Source organism: Electrophorus electricus, chromosome 25, assembly GCF_013358815.1.
Source record: "Electrophorus electricus isolate fEleEle1 chromosome 25, fEleEle1.pri, whole genome shotgun sequence".
Taxonomy (NCBI): Eukaryota; Metazoa; Chordata; class Actinopteri; order Gymnotiformes; family Gymnotidae; genus Electrophorus; species Electrophorus electricus.
In genome coordinates, this window is record NC_049559.1 from 5,287,469 (window position 1) to 5,308,499 (window position 21,031).

Sequence of the window (21,031 nt, forward strand, 5' to 3'; positions counted from 1 at the left end):
GTTGTGTTTGTGAGAGGGGTTGTTTGTGAGAGGGGTTGTATTTGTGAGAGGGGTTGTGTTTGTGAGAGGGGTTGTATTTGTGAGAGGGGTTGTATTTGTGAGAGAGATTGTTTGTGAGAGGGGTTGTATTTGTGAGAGAGGTTTTGTTTGTGAGAGAGGTTGTGTTTGTGAGAGAGGTTGTATTTGTGAGAGGGGTTGTATTTGTGAGAGAGGTTGTGTTTGTGAGAGAGGTTGTATTTTTGAGAGAGGTTGTGTTTGTGAGAGAGGTCGTGTTTGTGAGAGAGGTTGTATTTGTGAGAGAGGTTGTGTTTGTGAGAGGGGTTGTTTGTGAGAGAGGTTGTATTTGTGAGAGGGGTTGTGTTTGTGAGAGAGGTTGTGTTTGTGAGAGAGGTTGTATTTGTGAGAGGGGTTGTTTGTGAGAGGGGTTGTGTTTGTGAGAGGGGTTGTTTGTGAGAGAGGTTGTGTTTGTGAGAGGGGTTGTTTGTGAGAGAGGTTGTGTTTGTGAGAGGTTGTTTGTGAGAGGGGTTGTATTTGTGAGAGAGGTTGTGTTTGTGAGAGGGGTTGTATTTGTGAGAGAGGTTGTGTTTGTGAGAGGGGTTGTTTGTGAGAGAGGTTGTATTTGTGAGAGGGGTTTGTAATTGTGAGAGGGGTTGTGTTTGTGAGAGGGGTTGTATTTGTGAGAGGGGTTGTATTTGTGAGAGAGATTGTTTGTGAGAGGGGTTGTATTTGTGAGAGAGGTTTTGTTTGTGAGAGAGGTTGTGTTTGTGAGAGAGGTTGTATTTGTGAGAGGGGTTGTATTTGTGAGAGAGGTTGTGTTTGTGAGAGAGGTTGTATTTGTGAGAGAGGTTGTGTTTGTGAGAGGGGTTGTTTGTGAGAGAGGTTGTGTTTGTGAGAGGGGTTGTGTTTGTGAGAGAGGTTGTGTTTGTGAGAGAGGTTGTATTTGTGAGAGAGGTTGTTTGTGAGAGAGGTTGTGTTTGTGAGAGGGGTTGTTTGTGAGAGAGGTTGTATTTGTGAGAGAGGTTGTGTTTGTGAGAGAGGTTGTGTTTGTGAGAGAGGTTGTATTTGTGAGAGAGGTTGTTTGTGAGAGAGGTTGTGTTTGTGAGAGGGGTTGTTTGTGAGAGGTTGTATTTGTGAGAGAGGTTGTGTTTGTGAGAGAGGTTGTATTTGTGAGAGGGGTTGTGTTTGTGAGAGAGGTTGTGTTTGTGAGAGAGGTTGTTTGTGAGAGAGGTTGTGTTTGTGAGAGAGGTTGTTTGTGAGAGAGGTTGTGTTTGTGAGAGAGGTTGTGTTTGTGAGAGGGGTTGTTTGTGAGAGAGGTTGTATTTGTGAGAGGGGTTGTATTTGTGAGAGAGGTTGTGTTTGTGAGAGGGGTTGTTTGTGAGAGGGGTTGTATTTGTGAGAGGGGTTGTGTTTGTGAGAGGGGTTGTATTTGTGAGACGGGTTGTATTTGTGAGAGGGGTTGTATTTCTGAGAGAGATTGTTTGTGAGAGGGGTTGTATTTGTGAGAGAGGTTGTGTTTGTGAGAGGGATTGTGTTTGTGAGAGAGGTTGTGTTTGTGAGAGAGGTTGTGTTTGTGAGAGGGGTTGTTTGTGAGAGGGGTTGTTTGTGAGAGAGGTTGTGTTTGTGAGAGAGGTTGTTTGTGAGAGAGGTTGTATTTGTGAGAGAGGTTGTGTTTGTGAGAGAGGTTGTATTTGTGAGAGGGGTTGTGTTTGTGAGAGAGGTTGTATTTGTGAGAGAGGTTGTTTGTGAGAGAGGTTGTGTTTGTGAGAGAGGTTGTTTTTGAGAGAGGTTGTTTGTGAGGGGTTGTGTTTGTGAGAGAGGTTGTGTTTGTGAGAGGGGTTGTTTGTGAGAGAGGTTGTATTTGTGAGAGAGGTTGTGTTTGTGAGAGAGGTTATTTGTGAGAGAGGTTGTGTTTGTGAGAGAGGTTGTGTTTGTGAGAGAGGTTGTTTGTGAGAGAGGTTGTATTTGTGAGAGGGGTTGTGTTTGTGAGAGAGGTTGTATTTGTGAGAGAGGTTGTTTGTGAGAGAGGTTGTGTTTGTGAGAGAGGTTGTTTTTGAGAGAGGTTGTTTGTGAGGGGTTGTGTTTGTGAGAGAGGTTGTGTTTGTGAGAGGGGTTGTTTGTGAGAGAGGTTGTATTTGTGAGAGAGGTTGTGTTTGTGAGAGAGGTTGTGTTTGTGAGAGAGGTTGTGTTTGTGAGAGAGGTTGTGTTTGTGAGAGAGGTTGTGTTTGTGAGAGAGGTTGTTTTTGAGAGAGGTTGTTTGTGAGGGGTTGTGTTTGTGAGAGAGGTTGTGTTTGTGAGAGGGGTTGTTTGTGAGAGAGGTTGTATTTGTGAGAGAGGTTGTGTTTGTGAGAGAGGTTGTGTTTGTGAGAGAGGTTGTGTTTGTGAGAGAGGTTGTTTGTGAGAGGGGTTGGCTGTGTGAGACAGAGCAGACAGCTTTGTGAGGACGATTGCACACAGTCAGCAAAGGAGTGCTTGTAGGAGCTCACATCAGGTATTGTTTAAAGGAAACCTGTCCAGTGTCCAGCGCCTTCTCGCAAATCTGTTATGTCCCATAGACACTAACGTCGTGTGTTTCTAACAGTAGTTTTGGTAATATGTGCTGCTTCATATAATAACAGCAGACAATCTCCTTTGCACAATTATAGCTTTATCATTTCACCAACCCACAATCTCCCAGTCATCTCACCATCTCCTGCTCTAGCCATGTAGGCTCCGCTGCAGGCGAGCGCAGTGGTGAGAGTCCAGGGAACTGGTGCTGATTCACATTACACATGCTCCATTAGACAGGCGTCGGGCTCTTGTCTCACATATGGTAACCATGAAATTACATTGTGTGTGTGTAGCTGGTTGGTTTGTTTATGCTTTTACTTGAACCACAGATCAACATATGAAGCTCAGTGACAACTTTGGTCTGTGTGTGTGAGTGTGTGTGTGTGTGTGTGTGTGTGTGTGTGTGTGTGTGTGGGTAGGTTGGTTTCTTTACACTTTCACCTGAACCACAGATGAAGCTCAGTGACAACACTTTTGGTCTGAGTGTGTGTGTGAGTGTGCGTGTGTGTGTGTGTGAGTGTGAGTGTGTGTGTGTGTGTGTGTGTGTGGGGGGGGTTGGTTGGTTTCTTTACACTTTCACCTGAACCACAGATGAAGCTCAGTAGCAACACTTTTGGTCTGTGTGTGTGTGTGCGCGCACTGGGTGTGCACTGGGTTTGTGTGTGTGTATGAAAGTGTGTGATGCTGCTGTTGATATCACCTCCAAAAGCTTCTGCACATGAGTGGAAACAGTGACATTTCCCATAACCCCTCCCAGCCCTACCATAGCCTGCAGGACGTTCACAGAGAATCAGGACAGCAATAACCCAGTAAAGTGTGTGTGAGCCTCTGTGTAATTTCCGGCAGGTTAATGATGACTTGGTCAGAGGTTCTGAAACCTGAGTGTGTCTTCATTGCCATTTTTTTTCATAGACTGTATTCTCGCTTTCTCTGTCTTTCAGTGTTTCTCTCTCTCATACACACACACACACACACACACACACACACACACACACACACACACACACACACACAGTGACACACATGGATCTCTTTGATTGGTTTTCCTATGCTGTGCAGGAGAGCTGAAGACCACCCGGCCTTTAGCCCAGGAGAGAGAGGAAGGTCAAGAACACTGAGACTGATCTGATGCTTTTAAAGTCATTTTCAAGCACATATGTGTTTGAACAGTTCTAATCTCTGCAAGTTGTTCCTGGTTTTATTCAGCGGTGCGTGCATTGTGACACATCCATCACCCTAAGTAGTTGATCCTTATCATTTTTTTGGTCATTTTATTTGTAGATGTCCTGTTGTTATCCGCACCCCCCCCCATCCCCTCTCTAACATGCCCTTTCTCATGCACACACACTCACTTGGAGACACTGACTGACCCTTTGACATAATCATAGCTGAACGTTTGACATTTCTTATTGTCAAGAGTGTGTGCTCTTTTCTCAAGAGAGAGAAAGGTGTATTTAATACCTTCCAGCATGCTCTAAGGCAGACACGATAGAGTTCTTTCATGCGCGCACACACACACCTTACCATAAACCGTTAGTGACCTCTCTCTCACACTTCACTGCCGTCTGTGCTGACAAATCCTGCTTTGTTTCGGTGAAGGTGGTCTGTGTCTTTCTCCTGCTTATTTTCCCTCTCTTCTCACTTTCTCGGTCTCTTTCATTTTCTCCTTGCTTCCCGCATGTTCTGTCTCCGTGGCCTGTCCATCTCATGCGTTTTTCTCTTCCACCGCCCTCCTTTTGTTACACCGTCTTTCCTTGTGACAAAATTGAAATGGAAGTCATTTTCCTCGTGGGACGGGGTTACACCTAGAGACACCCCCCCACCTCCCTGACTGTGTAGAGTAAACTAAAGCTTTATGTTACTCAGACACTGTGTGTGTGTAAGCAAATACTGACAGATAAGGTCGGAAATTAATATGAAGAAAATTGATCCTGTCCGGGTGTGTGTGTGTAAAACCGAAATGCCATTACTGCACATACTTACCACTATGCACTATACACATATATATTTCTCTGTATTTCCTGTTTCGCTGTAGTTCCTGTTTTTTCTGTAATCTGTGTTTTCCTGTTCTCTACACTGCAATCTTTGCTTCCTCTGCATCTTTAACTTCAATGGAATTTTCTTTATTAAGTCAAAGTCAAACGTATTTATATAGAGCTTTTTACAGCAAAGCAGCTTTACAAATGTCCAGATCCAAGTCCCCAGTGAGCAAGCCAAGGGCGACAGTGGCGAGGAAAAACTCCCTAAGATCATGAGCAAGAAACCTGGAGAGGAAGCAAGACTCAGAGGGGGGCATCCTCCTCTGGCCGACAACGGTCACTACAATAGTAATAATATAAACAATAAGGAGAATAAGTAGTAAGAGAGAATAAATAATAATAATAATAATAATAATAATAAAGAAATAAGCAATCTATGTCCAGTCTGGTTTTCTAGAAGTCCTTAGTCTCAACCTGATGGTGTGTGTCTGAAACCCATCCCACACGAGAATGTCCATCAAGGGCAATGGAGAAGTAGCTGGCTGGGGTGGAGGTGTTATGGGCTACAGCAGGGGACATCAGGGGGTGGTAGGTGTAGCCATGGCAACTGAGATGGGATGAGGCTCAGTAACATCATGACATCAGGGGTAGCAGGCACCTCAGCAGAAAGAGAGACTAGATTATTAGGCATGTCCAGGTACGAGAGTGTATAAATTAGAGAACTATAATGTGCAAAGATGGACTCCGGCAGATCTAGCTATGGCAGCACAGCTAAAAGGAAAGAGCCGGAAGGAAACAGAGGCGTGAGGGCACCCTGGAACATCAGCACTCTGCCGCTTTCAGTCAACAAACTCAAGTGGTGAAGAGAAGTGAAGTAACAGCATCATACCATCCCAGTTTACCATAACTCTCAATGCCCATGGACCCCCAGATCCACACCTTTACCTAAGATGGTAGGTAGTTAATAAAATGCCTGACGGTATAGACAGGTTTTCAGCCTTAAATATGGAAACATTAAATATGGAGTCTCAAACATTTACAGGAAGGTTATTCCATAGTGTGGGAGCTTTATAGGAAAAGGCTTTGCCCCCTGTGGTAGATTTTCTTATTCCTGGCACTAGTAAAGAGCTGCACTTTGATCTAAGCAGACGTGGTGGATCGTAATGGACTAGCAGTTCTCTAAGGTGCTGTGGGGCAAGACCATTCAGTATTTTGTAGGTTATTAGAAGTATTTTATAATCAATATGAAATTTTACTGGGGGCCAATGTAAAGTAGCTAAGATAGGAGTCATGTGGTCACATTTTGTAGTTCAAGTAAGAACTCTGGCTGCTGCATTTTGAACTAGCTAGAGCTTGTTTAGGCACTTAATGGTACAGCTAGATAATGGAATTACAGTACATGACTAAATTAAAAATATATTTCTGAGTAGAATTTTATTACGTATACCCAGGAGATGCACGGCTGCAATTAATAATTTTCATCAGCATGTTTAATGCCAAACACATTTTCACAACATTGATCATCTTATCAAGTTAACAAATAAAGTAAATACTGAGTTTAACATCAAATACCTCATTACACAGAAATGTTAGTGAATGCTGTGCTAAGCCTTCATAAGATGTTCCAGTAATGAGATCAGTAATAAGATGTCTTCCTAATCTGTCCACTAGGACTATGTCCAAAATATCAATCTGGCAATATATCGTGAACACACTCCTGCTGGTATGTGAATTGATAGAGACATGGAACATTTATATTGCTTTATCTAGTAGAAACTGGTGCATTTAAGTGCTCTGTTTAAACTGTCCAGCACGTCAAAAGCACGTCAAAAAGAAAACATAGATGGCTTTAGGAAAATCAACAAATTCCTCTAAGAGAAGCAATCTCTTAGATTTAAAATGTGATATTGGGGTAAACAATAAATACAGAACTACCCAAAACAACAACCATAATATTTTTGTTTACACATACCTTAATAAAATGTGTTTGCATAACAGGCTATGCGTTGTATTGTGATGCCCTTATTGTGGTTGCATTACTGCTCCTCTGCTTGCTGCAGTCCTGCTGTTCATGACAGTTCGCTGAAATTGTGCCATTTCGTAAATACCCACATGTGACCGAGGCCGTCACTTAGGAAGCTTAAATGGGAGGTCTGTCTGCTGTGGCAGGGAGCTGGCTCTCTGGTCCAGGGCTCAGAGCCCACGGTCCTGTCCCTGGGTTCGAGTCTCGTGGCTTCCTTTGTTACACCACAGTGTTTTAGAAGGGTATGGGAAAAAACACTGGGAGCTTATTAAGTGGCAAGCTTAACGCTAATTAATTACTGAAGGTTTATTCTTTACTCCCTTAAGACTAGAATAATTGGTGTCTTTGTGTGTGTGTGTGTGTGTGAAGAGCCACTGGCTGCACAGTTTGTCTACCCACCCACGTCAGCTTCCATGCCTTCTGATGTGTTCTGAAAATGAAAGTGCTCCGTATCCCCCCAGAAACATCTTGAAAAAGCAGCAACCCAAAGCCCAAGCAAAGCTGAAATAAACAACAGATTATGGCCTGCCTCCACACCTGCACTGCTCCACTGCATCTTACATTGCTGGGTCCAGGGATGCTGGGGTGAGAGGAGATTAAAACAAAAGACCGAATGGCTCGGATTCCTTCCCACACGTTCCCCACGAGGTCCAGGACTCCCAGCGTACTGCGTTAGCATCAAGGCGGGGAGGGTTAGCCTCTCTGTGGGCTCCGGTGGCAGCTTTGTGGCTTGGCTACACACAGTCAGCTGCTTTGCTGCATCATCAACAAACTAGCTGTAAGATGAAGTTGTGTGAAATGTCAGCAGGACCCCTCCCCCACCAAAAGACCCCTCCCGCACCAAAAGACCCCTCCGCCACCAAAAGACCCCTCCACCATCATGACAGTGCACTAGAGTTTCTACAGGATCTTGATCAGTTCCAGAACTATACATAATAAAAGACTTTATTCTTTAATAAAGAGAAATGCTAAGAGAAATGTTCCCTTTTGTATGTTGTGTTTGCGAGTGTAGGTTTGAGTGTATATTTTTGTATATTTGTGTTTGCATGTTGCTGTGTATATGTTTGTGTATACACTCTATATAGAGGCATACTAGTCTATGTTGAAGCATTTGTGAGCAGTGCTGTTGTCTAACACCAGGCCTACCAGCTGATTGCACTCGTTACACATGAAACAGAACTAATCCAGTACTGTTACACATAAAAACAGAACTAATCCAGTACTGTTACACATAAAAACAGAACTAATCCTGTACTGTTACACATAAAAACAGAACTAATCCTGTACTGTTACACATAAAAACAGAACTAATCCAGTACTGTTACACATAAAAACAGAACTAATCCTGTACTGTTACACATAAAAACAGAACTAATCCTGTACTGTTACACATAAAAACAGAACTAATCTTGTACTGTTACACATAAAAACAGAACTAATCCAGTACTGTTACACATAAAAACAGAACTAATCCTGTACTGTTACACATAAAAACAGAACTAATCCTGTACTGTTACACATAAAAACAGAACTAATCCTGTACTGTTACACATAAAAACAGAACTAATCCAGTACTGTTACACATAAAAACAGAACTAATCCAGTACTGTTACACATAAAAACCGGAACTAATCCAGTAGTTACATTAAAAAAAACAAAACAGCACTAATCTAGTATTGTTACATTTAAAAACAGAACTAATCCAATACTATTACATTTAAAAACAGGACTCATGGAAACACCCGATATGATCAGGTGTATATTGGTGGATCAGTAGGATCAATGGAAAGGTGGGTTTCAAATAAACATTGTAATTTCATTTAAATGTTTACATATTTACTTTTTAATTAGATGTAGGTTTATCAAGATAATGCAGACTGTTGACTTGGATACCAAGACTAAGTGTAGCATCACAATGCTTGATATGAAAATGGTGTTGCAGAAAAATACGTTCAACATTATTTGACATTCATAACATTGTGTTTAACAGAGACACATAATGGGTTAAAGTTTATGTTGAAGCTTATGTGGAGTATGTGGTTGTTACTGAATGTTTTATATGTGCTAATAAGCCCTGAAAACTGAGGAATTTTAGCACGTCTAAAATACCTGTATTTTAGTGAACCCTTAAAACAGAATTTGTCAGCACTGAAGATTATAACAGGGTTGACATAAATAGCACCAAATCATTATTATGAGGAAATCTGTGTTTTCAACACCACTCTGTATTTTGATCACAAGTGTTTTATCAAGTTTCTTTCAAATTCTCTAGAATTAATCTACAAACTAGCAATTTTGCTAAGATGCCGAGTCACTACACAGTAAATGCATTTAGGCTCAGGCTATAAATAAAAAATGATAAACTGTCAGGGATTTATAATGATGGCAACTCCAGTCTATCCTTCTAACCTCACCAACCTGCCAGCTTTTAATTTCTTTGTAGAGGTCAGGGGTCAGGATGATTGTAGAGGTCAGGGGTCACGGTGCTTGTAGCCGCGCCTCCAGTTGCTGTAAATTGCCAGCTGTTTTTGAAATTGAATAATGTCTGGCTGGCTCACAACGTCGGGTCACTGTCTCAGTGTGAATGCGGGGTTTCTTTGAGCGAGTCAGATGATCAACAGATTACCGCCTGCCTACACACCTGCACTGCTCCGCTCTGCATCTTACATCGCTGGAGAGAGAGGAGAAGAAAAACAAGACTGAATGGCTCAGATTCATTCATATGCGTTCCCCGCAAGGCCCACGACTCCCAGCGTGTGTGTGTGTGTGTGTGTGTGTGTGTGTGTTTATAAATGGATATATAGTGATGTGATCTATCTATATGCAGAACTCATCATTGTGGCATTAGCCTTTAAATAAATACAGAAAAAATCGAAATGCTGAAGGTTTGATGTTCAGTTTTAGTACTGAAAATGCAGGTGCGTGTTTGTGTGTGTGTGTAGTACTTGGCCTTTCTTTACTCATTTATGTCAAACACTCAGCACACACACACAATTGATGCTGTGCTGAACACAATACCTGTGCAATGTTTGAGGTTCACTGTTTGTGTCTAAATCAAAATGACACAAATTAAACATTTGCTACATAACTATGCTAAGTGATTCACAAAATATTGCAACATTAACTTTCAGACAGTGTTACCCATGTTAGCACCTTAAGGTGGCTCTCTGACCCACTTGGAGCCACAATGACTACCCTATGAATCCCAGTTTCAGAGGCTCCTGGTAGGAAAGTTGGTTGTGCGCTCCTGGAGCACGGCAAATGGAATCTTAAAGCAATGTGCTGCACATTAGTGTACATCATATGGGAGTAATGAACCGGGAGATGTGCCCGCGTGTGTGTGTGTGTGTGTGTGTGTGTGTGTGTGTGTGTGTGTGTGTGTGTGTGAATGAGCATTTGTGTATGCTGATGTGTGTGTTTTTGTGAATGTGTGTGCGAGTGTGCATATGTGTGTTTTTGTGTGCCTGAGTGAGTGTGGGATTGTGGGTGTGTTAATGCTGACTTTCTCTCAAATGATCTGTCATTTTCTTTCTCTCCCTCTCTCTCTCTCTCTCTCTCTCTCTCTCTCTCTCTTTCTCTCCCTCTCTCTCTCCCTCTCTCTCTCTCTCTTTCCTCTTTTTGCACAGCCCAGCCTCTTTTATTCTCACTCTAATTTTCGTATTTATCTCTCAGCCATTTCCTCTTATCCTCTCATCCTGCTCACATGCTTCTCCTCCATCTTTCCATCTCCTGTACTTTTTGTCTCTCTATTCTTTTGCTTTCATCTGGTCTCACAGATCTCTCTCTCTCTCTCTGTCTCTCCCTCTCTCTCTCTCTCTCCCTCTCTCTCTCTCTCTCCCTCGCTCTCTCTCTCCCTCTCTCTCTCCCTCTCTCTCTCTCTCTCTCTCTCTCCCTCTCTCTCTCTCTCTCTCTCCCTCGCTCTCTCTCTCTCTCTCTCTCCCTCGCTCTCTCTCTCTCCCTCTCTCTCTCTCTCCCTCGCTCTCTCTCTCTCCCCCCCCCCACTCTCTCTCTCTCTCTCTCTCTCTCTCTCTCTCTCTCTCTCTCTCTCTCTCTCTCTCTCTCTCGGTTGTATGTTAACAGCTCCAGCCACCTTGCTACTCTCGCATTCTCTCCTCCTCTCTCCTGTGCTCTGCTGTTGGCTGCCCACTGTCTTAGCCCCCACCCACCCACACCCCTCTCACTGCAAAAGACAGCCTTTCATTTTTAATGAGTGACAAACCACCTGTGGTCCCGTACTCCCCACAGCGAGAGAGAGAGAGAGAGAGAGAGAGAGAGAGAGAGAGAGACATGTATGGAGTTGAAAAACTGCTCAAACACGCTGGTGTATTTTTAGACTGATATTTGATATTGTTGAATATTTCAGTACCATGTGTTTCACAGAGTAGATGCTATTTCAGCAAGATTTGCGTGTGTTCCAGGTTGTATCTGTCACACACACAATACTCATACCTTCACAGCACACGCATACACTCGGGCACGTGGACACACTGATGCGCACACATACAAACGCACGTGCATGCGTGCCCACTCTCGCACAGCTAAGCATGCGTAACTGCTGGAGGGGATTTTTTGGGTCAGTGCCACCAGTGTCAGACCAGGATGACTTGGGTGCAGATGGGCGGGGTCATGCCCTTTTGGCAGACACAATGCAAGGGTGATTGGCTTGAGCCAATCATTCACTGTCCAATCAGACAATATGCCACTTATTACAAATACCTGAGTGCTTTGAATGTACCACCTGCATGGATACCAGAGTAAAACTCTACGTACGCACAAAAACATTCAGATTTATAAAACCTTAAGAATGCACGTCCGCATGCCGTTTCCTTTCTATAAATCAAAATCTTGTTGAAAATGTCCACAGGTAAATGAGCCTGATGCCCTGTTACCACCCATAAATATCCATAAATGGTCAATGCAACTGACCACATGAATACTTAAATATGGGGTTTCCCGTTCATTATTGTGTAAGATAGTGGCAACAATAGTGGAGTCAAAGGCAAAAAAGAGGAATTTTGCGGAATGTATGGAAAGTCTTGTGATGGAGATTGAGGCAAGGAAAAATATGCCTGGCAGTCTTAACTGTGGCATCGGCAGTAAGCACAAGTCTGAGTGCCAGGTGGAGCTGGAGCAGTCAGTCTTGTTGGTGCCACAGAGGGGCTTAGCAAGTGGTCCGAACTCAGCTGATGCTAAGAAGTGACTCACTTTGGAAAGGCAGAGAGTTAATGTGAGCAGTGGGTGAACGGCGGCACACAGCAGACATTGTCTGGTGTAGCAGTCTCCCATTTGATGAATCCAGACAATGCACGTCTGCCTTTCAGAAGCCCAAAGGGGCACTCCGCAGCGGAACACCACAACAGAACACCACAGCAGAACATCTTCCTTTTGCGCTATGCGGGTTCCGAACTTGGATAAGGCTCCAGCTCTTAAGGGAGTTAGTCCCTGTCACCTGCAGAACTTGCAGCAATAGGCTCCAATTGTTCCGATTACATTTGGGAAACCAGACACTGCTGCAAATAGTTCTGTGATGTTTGCTTGTTCACGGGTACCAGGTGTCAATTTCATTCCCTCTGGAAGCAACCTGATGCCAGTTGTCCGAGAGTTGTTACAGTCGACCTGGAAGTGGACAGGTATCGTCTGGTTTTGCGAGCTTGGCCTGCGTAAAACTGGGCCCGACTCAGCACAGGGTTCCGAGGGAATGGCTCTTAGAAATCTGAATCGGTTCATTAGCCAGGCAGCATCAGTGACTAGAAAATGGTCTCTCAAAACACGCTTGTGCCTTATTCGGTTGTTGTGGTCTAATAAAAGCCGGCATCCATTCTAGCCTTTTTATAAATCTGTGGATGTGTGTAAATGTTTTACAGTTGCTTGCCGCCTGTAATTATACACAACCCATAAGGAGTTGCAATTTTATCTGGAGAGGGGATGAACAAATTGAAGATTGCAAATAGTTATCTGTAGCAATAAATAAGAATACATTGAAACAGGCTAATTAACTGGTCTATACAGATATATCAATAAACATATCAGGCAAAACACTGTGTAGGCTTGAATGCTTTTCATGAATCAGTGGCCTATGTGCAGTAATTATGGATCTGTATAATTTAATATGTACTGTTTCCATGTGAGGACGATGGTTTGCACATGTTGCTGTAATTCCCTGCATTACCCCAGGGTGTCGTAAATTCCCTTTCGCTATAATTGTTGTGTATGGCTCTACACATGAGTCAAAGCTTCCAGAAATATCCACCCAATTTCCCACCAAGGATTTCTTTAGAATTCCCAGTTTGGTCCATTATTCTGGAGATTGTTCCATTATTCAGCCCTTATTTGTAATGAGGTCCCAGGTACCTACTCAGAAGTCAGAAAGGTTCAGACTCTTCCCAGCCACAATTAAGACAAAGTGATGAACTTTTAAACACCCTTTGTCTTCATTTTTGGAATATAGACTCTTATACAGTACACAGTCCCTTTATGTAGGAGCAGTGTAAATGGGCATGGTGTTGGGGGCTGCTTGCTGTGTCTAGAACTGTAGGCTGAGAACGTGTATCTGTAGTGTACAGCCTTTTCATCATACTGTATTTATAATCTTGCTCATCTACACATAATTGACCTTGTGCTATCTGTCTCCATGTTTCTCATTCACTACCATTCTAGTATCAGATATTGTCATCCTGCTGTGTGTGTGTGTGTGTGTGTGTGTGTGTTTAAATGTGCAGTGGGCACCTTATGTAGATCTAGCTTTTGTGTAGGGTCTGGTCCTTTTCCTCTTGGCCTCATAAGCGTGTCTTTCCTGGTCTTACGTCAGCTCTTAGCTGTTAGCAGGCCTTCAGACTTCAAAGCCATCTGTGCTTCCTCTGCCTGACCCGCGGCTCTTTCTCCACTGGAGTTCCTCGTTATTTCTCCCAGATAACCAACGGGCAAACACTTGCCTTCTCAAGACTTTCTCTTTGTGCTTTTAACTCCCAAATCTTTCACTTTAACCACATTTTTAGTGCAGAACCATGTTTAGCAGATCCATATTCACCTTATTTAGTCAACAGATCAAATAATGAGTCCACTAGCTGTGAAGAAATATCCCAGTGACACTGAGTGATCTGGTGTGAATTTGAGACAAACCTCAGAGCTCACTGAGAGAACAAGCATCCAGGCAGAGAGCTGGAGGAGTTTTACTCTCTCGGGCTGTAGCCTCTGCCTGTAAAAACGCAATTGAAAGTAAAATAACTTTCCCATCCACTCCCGTCTTCTACAGATTCAGCAAGTACTCTCCACCCTTGTTTTCCAGAATGTTCCGCAGCTTCCCTGTGGCAAGGCCCTCTACAGCTATGAAGGCAAGGAACCCGGCGACCTCAAGTTCAGCAAGGGTGACATCATCATCCTGCGTCGCAAGGTGGACGAAAACTGGTACCACGGCGAGCTTAACGGCAGTCACGGCTTCCTTCCCGCCAGCTACATCCAGTGCATCAAGCCCCTGTCACAGACCCCCCCGCAGGGCAAGGCCCTCTACGACTTTGAGGTCAAGGACAAAGAGCAGGACAAGGACTGCCTGACCTTCACTAAGGTGAGCTCTTCCTCCGTCCACCTTTCTTTGCAGTGGTGCAGCACACGTTCGGTCCCGCTGCCGCCCATAACCTGACGTTGCTGAGGTGAGCGCAGCATGTTGGTCTAGTTTTGGAGGAGATTTAGATTCCCACATTGCCATGTTTAGGTAGCCCTGTTAGGCATCTGCCAGTCTCTTTGTGTGCTCGGGCTTTGCTCCATAAGCCTCCGGCACCGTCCTGGATTTAGTGGCTCAGTATTAAATAAGTGCCGAAATTTGCTAATAGGGATAAGAGTGAATGGAGCTGCTAGCATGAAGCTGTGTGCTGCTGTGCTGAGGTGGGGAGATGGTGGCTAGTCAACTGTCAGTCTGCAGTCTTAGCAGCTCTGAGCAGGCTGAAATTCTACTGCCGTAGCAGGAGGGCACTTTGTCAGATCCTAGGATGAGCTGATCATGCTTGTGTGTGTGTGTGCGCGCGTGTGTGTGTGTGTGCGTGGGTGTGTATTGTATGTGTGTATGTGGGTGTGTTTGGGTCTGTGTTTGGGTGTGTGTGTGGGTGTGAGAGAGAGAGTGTGTATGTGTGTGTGTGTGTGTGAGAGAGAGGGAGAGAGAGAGTGTGTGTGTGTGTGTTTGGGTCTGTGTTTGGGTGTGTGTGTGTGAGAGAGAGAGGGAGAGAGAGAGTGTGTGTGTGTGTGTGTGTGTGTGTGTGTGTGTGTGTGTGGGTTTGGGTCTGTGTTTGGGTGTGTGTGTGTGAGAGAGAGAGGGAGAGAGAGAGTGTGTGTGTGTGTGTGGGTTTGGGTCTGTGTTTGGGTGTGTGTGAGAGAGGGAGAGAGAGACTGTGGGTGTGCATTGTATGTGTGTATGTGGGTGTGTTTGGGTCTGTGTGTGTGTGTGTATGTGTGTGTGTGTGTGTGCGTGTGCGTATGCGTGTGTGTGTGCGTGTGTGTGCGTGCGTGTGTGTGTGGGTGTGCATTGTATGTGTGTATGTGGGTGTGTTTGGATATGTGTGTGTGTATATGTGTGTGTGTGCGTGTGCGTGTGTGTGTGCGTGTGTGTGGGTGTGTATTGCATGTGTGTATGTGAGTGTGTTTGGGTGTGTGTGTGGGTGTGTGAGAGAGAGAGAGAGAGTGTGTGTGTGCGTGGTGCGTGCGTGCGTGTGTGCATATGCATATGTATGTGTGTGTGTGTGTGTGTGTGTGTGTGTGTGTGTGTGAACAGTGGTATAAAAGGTCTTGCTCTGGCTGCAGTGTGACGAGAGCACGTAATCCATCTTCCATTTCCCAGCTGTGTCCCTGTGGACATTTTCTTGGCAAGTCGGAGTAACCTGTCCATTACTGCTCACACCTTTTGTTTTCAGCTCTTATCACACAATTATAATCCCTGTCCACAAACATCCTGCCTCTCTCTCCCTCTCACTGTCTGCCTATTGCTATCTCTCTCCCTCTCTCTCTGTCCCTCTCTCTCTCCCTCTCTCTCTCTCTCTCTCCCTCTCTCTCTCTCTCTCTCTCTCTCTCTCTCTCTCTCTCTCTCTCTCTCTGCTGATGATTCACCTGTAGACCCTCTGACATTACGGCTTCATTAGAACATGGACTATTATTACACACTCCAGCATGTCAGTCTGACTGCAGAGCTTCTGTCTCAGACCAACAGACTGCCCCCACAGCCCTGCAGACTGCCCCCACAGCCCTGCAGACCGTCGTTACAGCCCTGCAGACTGCCCCCACAGCCCTGCAGACTGTCCTCACAGACCTATATACTGCCCCCACAGCCCTGCAGACTGTCGTTACAGCCCTGCAGACTGTCGTTACAGCCCTGCAGACTGCCCCACAGCCCTGCAGACTGTCCTCACAGCCCTATATACTGCCCCCACAGCCCTGCAGACTGCCCCACAGCCCTGCAGACTGTCATTACAGCCCTGCAGACTGTCGTTACACCCCTGCAGACTGCCCTCACAGCCCTATAGACTGATTTAGCAGACACAGCTCATCAGCAGTTCATTCACAATACATGTGTTGTTACATACTGTGATTGCAATGCACCTGGTACATTTTGAACCACCAGTGAACCTCCCTTGTTGTAACACTGGTCTGTGTGTTTTTAAGTATTATTTATTTACATTAGATGGATAAATATTTATTTTAGATTAATCAAAACTACAGCAGCATGGACAGAAAGTGCAATAAATTCTACAAGAACTTGTCATGCCACCCATTTCCTTGGATCACTACAACTCACAGAATTCCGATGGTGAAGAACATCTAGCCAATCACCAACCATACACACGTTCATCATCACTGGACTGTTAATATCACCTGCTAGTCATCTACACTGCACTACATCTGTACCCGCCTTGACCAGACACACTCTGTGAAGTACTGCCACTCGAAGCATCAGGCCATACAGAGTGCTGTTTCCGATTGTCTTGTGGTGTTTCTGGTCTTTTTCCGTTTAATCACTTGTGTTTTTTGCCTGCCCCGTTTGGATTGGTCTGCTTTGTTATCTTGTCTTTCTGGATTTCCACCCAGGATGGTTTGTACCCTGTTTATGATGCTCTCTGGCTCCTGATCGCTGTGATTCCGGTCCTGACCCTTGTCTGTATTTTGACTGCCGGGTTGGATAACCCCTCATTGATTAAAACCACACCTCATTTTATCTGTGAGCATCTGTTTTCATCTGTATCATTATGAAACTAAATTCACCAAAGAATTCCACCAGCTTTAGTTATGTGGCATAGCAGAAGTGTGTCTGTGTTGGTAACATTTATCCGTCTTATTTCATATGTGCCTTCTTTGCTAACCATTATAAATGGAGCCATATCTTTAACCACGTAGTATGATAGTATCGGTTATTTTTTGACACCAGGAGCCAAAATCATATGGTGGCACAGTTTCAAAGTACTGAGCAATAGATCTGTGTTTCACACCACAACACGACAGATAAATTGTGCTTTCAGCCCTTTTGCTGACCACTACTCCTCATATGGTTGTTTGTGTTGCTGACCACAGCACAGTGTGTTCACTCTGTCTAATGATGTCACATGTGCATAGTGTGTAGAGTGCATTCACTATGTCTAATGTCACATGTGCGTAGTGTGAAGTGTGTTCACTCTATCTAATGTCACATGCATGCAGTGTGTTCACCCTGTCTAATGATGTCACATGTGAAGTGCGTTTACTCTGTCTATTGATGTCACGTGTGTTGGGTGTAGTGTGATCACTCTATCAAATGATGTCACGTGCGTTGTGTGTAGTGTAATCACTGTCTAATGATGTTACGTGCATTTAGTGTGAAGTGTGATCACTCTGTCTAATGATGTCACATGCATTTAGTGTGAAGTGTGTTCACCCTGTCTAATGATGTCATGTGTGTAGTGTGAAGTGTGTTTACTCTGTGTAATGTCACAGCAGTTTAACCCACACACACATTTACTCATACCCTTGTGCTCTATCATGTATGCATGCAATCACATAGTCATGCACACATTCACAAATACACACGCACACACACACACACACACACACACGCGTACATGCACACACTTGTATGTAAACATCTAAGTTGTGTTCCCAGCTGCCATATTTTAGCAGGTCCCCATTGGTTTGTGCTGTTTGTCTTGGAAGTGTTGGACTGCTCTTTGCATTTGTGTGTGTGTGTGTGTGTGTGTGTGTGTGTGTGTGTGTGTGTGTGTGTGTGTGTGTGTGTGTGTGTGTGTATGTGTATGCGCACATGTTTTGCCTGTCTCTGGAGGAAACAAACAGGGAAAGAGACGATGAGCTTCCACACAGGAGCAGAGAGAGAGAGAGAGAGAGAGAGAGAGAGAGAGAGAGAGAGAGAGAGAGAGAGAGAGAGAGAAGAGAGAGAGAAAGAGAGAGAGAGATGGAGCAACTGCCCTTAGGAGAGAGAGAGAGAGATGGAGCAACTGCCCTTAGCTGTCCACTATAAGTATGATTTGGGCCAGTAGAGTTCCTGTTCTTTTCTAAGTACAGGGAAGCTTGTCAAGTGTTGTCTGTGATAACTGACCAAATGCTACACATGCACTAGATGCTTCCTGCAAAAAATCCTTTATTTTCTGCAAGCGTGTTTGATTTATATGTTTGTATACTAATGTTTACAACTCCAGTCCACATAAATTATACAGCTTTGTCAGTATAGGTTTTTCTCTGTCATGCCAATAAAGCCTTTTTGAAATTTCAATGTGAATTTAAAAGTGGAATTTAAAAGATAGATAGAAAGAGAGAGAGAGAGAGATAAAGTGAGAGATAAATGCTCCCCTCTGTCTCCCGAGCACCTTACCTTACTAGACTATAATTCATCGGTGGTTCCCTCCAAGGCCTTGTGCTACAGTGGAGCTCCATCACTGCCTTTCTCCCCAACACCTGGACCTGAGGCCTCCTTTGCTGCTCCCAGACGGCCGGGCTGAGCTGGGATTGGGCTGCGGAGTCTGGGGAGCTGCTCTTCACTGCTGGACCTTGATGTCCACCACAAGAACAATTTCTTTGGAGCAGGCGATGGTGCTACTGGAAATGAAGCCAATCAGTAAAGCCACAACTCACTCATAACAGTGGAGTGGCCTCACTGGGGGCTGCTGCTCATCCCCACATGCAGAACCAAGGGCAATCTCAAACCTCCTTAGAGGGGATTTCTGGAACAGAAATTGCAACGCCAACATTGTACACCAAGGCGACCAGGCAACATGTTTTCTGAAAACTGAAACTGTTGACATATGGGCACGCTAATGCATGTATATTACACACATGCCTTATCTTATTGGGAGCCTTTTAGCACACCTTTAGAGGTTTGACATTCTTGTTTTTTGAGCCACTCTTTGTCTCTCTTTGTCTGATTCTTGCTCTATTACCCCTGTCCTGCAGTGTGCTGTCTGCAGCCTGTGGACTGCTACTATGTCTCAAGCCGTTGGTGGGAGCAGAAGTCTTGGGGCACAGAGTGTGTGGGCCAGTAAATGTCACATTTCTCCTGTAGACTATTGGTTCCACTTGTTCAGCTCCTGCGTGGAGGATTTTAGTGCACATGCTACAATGTAGACTCTAATCTACACAAGGAGCATGTGATCAGCTCAGAGAACAGTTCAGCAACAGACCACTAACTGCACCAGGGGAGATGCAGCCAACCCACTTTATATCCAACCAGCTCTGTATCCAAATCTTGAAATTCACATGCAGTTCTCCCACAAAAAGGACAGAGGCCATTAATGTTCCTTTCAAAACTGAGATTCTGGTCGTAAGATTTTCTGCAGCAGCACATTTCTATAGACTGTATAAAAACATGAAATCATGAAAATTAATATCTATTTTCAAAAATGTAACTGCATCAAATGAAATTCCAAAAATATAATTACATCCAATGCCAACAAAAGTGAAATCTACTAGATAGAATTATGTAGACTATTCCTAGGATTAAAATTGACTTTGACTTTGTGAGCATCGTGGTTTAGTGGGTAGTTTCACAGCCTCCCATATGAAGGATTTTTTTTGGGGGGTTGTTGTTGTTGTTGTTGTTGTTTTTTTATCCCAGTCATTTAAATGCTTATTACTTTTTAGTTGTTATAATAATTGTTTTCCTCATGATAGTTTTGTGGTATAATAAAGAAAAGATGTAAATGGTGGTTGGTTTTTCGACTGAGGTGCTTGTCCAGTGTGGGTGCCAAGATGATGTCATCAAATACCTCCTTAAAACTCCTTCATAGTGTTGGAGATTAAGAAGGCTTTTCAGAAATACTCGCAAAAACTGGTGTGCTTAAAGTTCATAAATCGCTAAGTGTAATTTGCAACATGTATATATGTAAATATTTGATGTATAAATGCACCCCTGCTCTGTAGTCATCCAGCTCTATATCTACCAACCAGCTCTAAGTATCCACCAAACAGATGTATATCTAGCCATATCTGTATCCAGTCAGCTTTATACACCAGTCTCTTATGTGTTCCCATCATTTATATGTAACAAGCTCTATATACATCATTGAGCTGTATGTCCACCATCCAGCTCTACATTCACCAACCTGCTGAATATCTACCAACCAGCTTTGAATCTTTGCTTCCTTTAGTATGCATCAGTTAGTATCACCAGCTCTGTCCCACCAGCTCTGTGTGCCCCAGCTAGGTCTAGATGATGATGATGATGTTGATGAATGGTCTATATCCAGAAAACCCCTGAAACACGAGAGCATCTCCAGACTCGGTCCCAGAGAGGGCGGCAATGAAGTGTTTGTATGCTCTTGAGTTACTCTGGATCAGAAGGAGAGGAGCAGGATGGAAGAAGGGCTATAGCTAGATAGATAGATGAGATGACCGATGAGCTCACGACCAAACAGGCAGCCTCGGTTGGACAGGGCAGGTGTTTTGTCTGAGAGGGTTTATGCATGACTTGTGTGAACGGCAGAGAAGAGAACAGATGAAGCCTTGTGTGACTTCTTGGATCAAACAAAATTAAATCTCACTTCCTGCCATCTGCTTGGCACAGCATATATGCAGCCACACATTTCAGCTGTATCAGTTAAATGTGTATACACACACACACACACACACACACACACACACACACACACACACACGCACACACACACTTCTGCTGCTGCATTCAGAGTACAAATGCCCACGGTGAAAGAGCGTTGAAGGTGAACTGGCTAAGGGTCATGCCATGCCAACTTACCTAGACCTCCGGGTTCACCTAGACCTCCTGGTTCATGTCATGGATGTTCTTTGAAGAAAACGAAATCATGTGAAAATTTCTTAGATTCACAAGACCTTGCAAAATATTATGGCTATATACCAAATGCCCTTTTAGTTATGAGTTTTGAAGTTTAGACAGATCTTCGGCATTCAGTTCTTTCTTCAGCACCAAACAACATCTGGATGTTCTAGTATATAAACACAACACAGAAACATTTGGTTGCAAGAACGTGAAAGCTAGTGGAGATGTTAC

General features: G+C 44.0%; 1 protein-coding gene across 1 annotated transcript in view; it reads left to right on the forward strand.

Annotated features, from left to right (window-relative positions):
• Positions 1-21,031, forward strand: part of LOC113586729 (E3 ubiquitin-protein ligase SH3RF3-like) — a 130,137-nt gene that overhangs the window by 74,189 nt on the left and 34,917 nt on the right. The window contains exon 2 of the mRNA XM_035522997.1: positions 13,835-14,110. Coding sequence (XP_035378890.1) covers positions 13,835-14,110 — 276 coding nt within the window. The remainder of the gene's footprint in view (positions 1-13,834; positions 14,111-21,031) is intronic.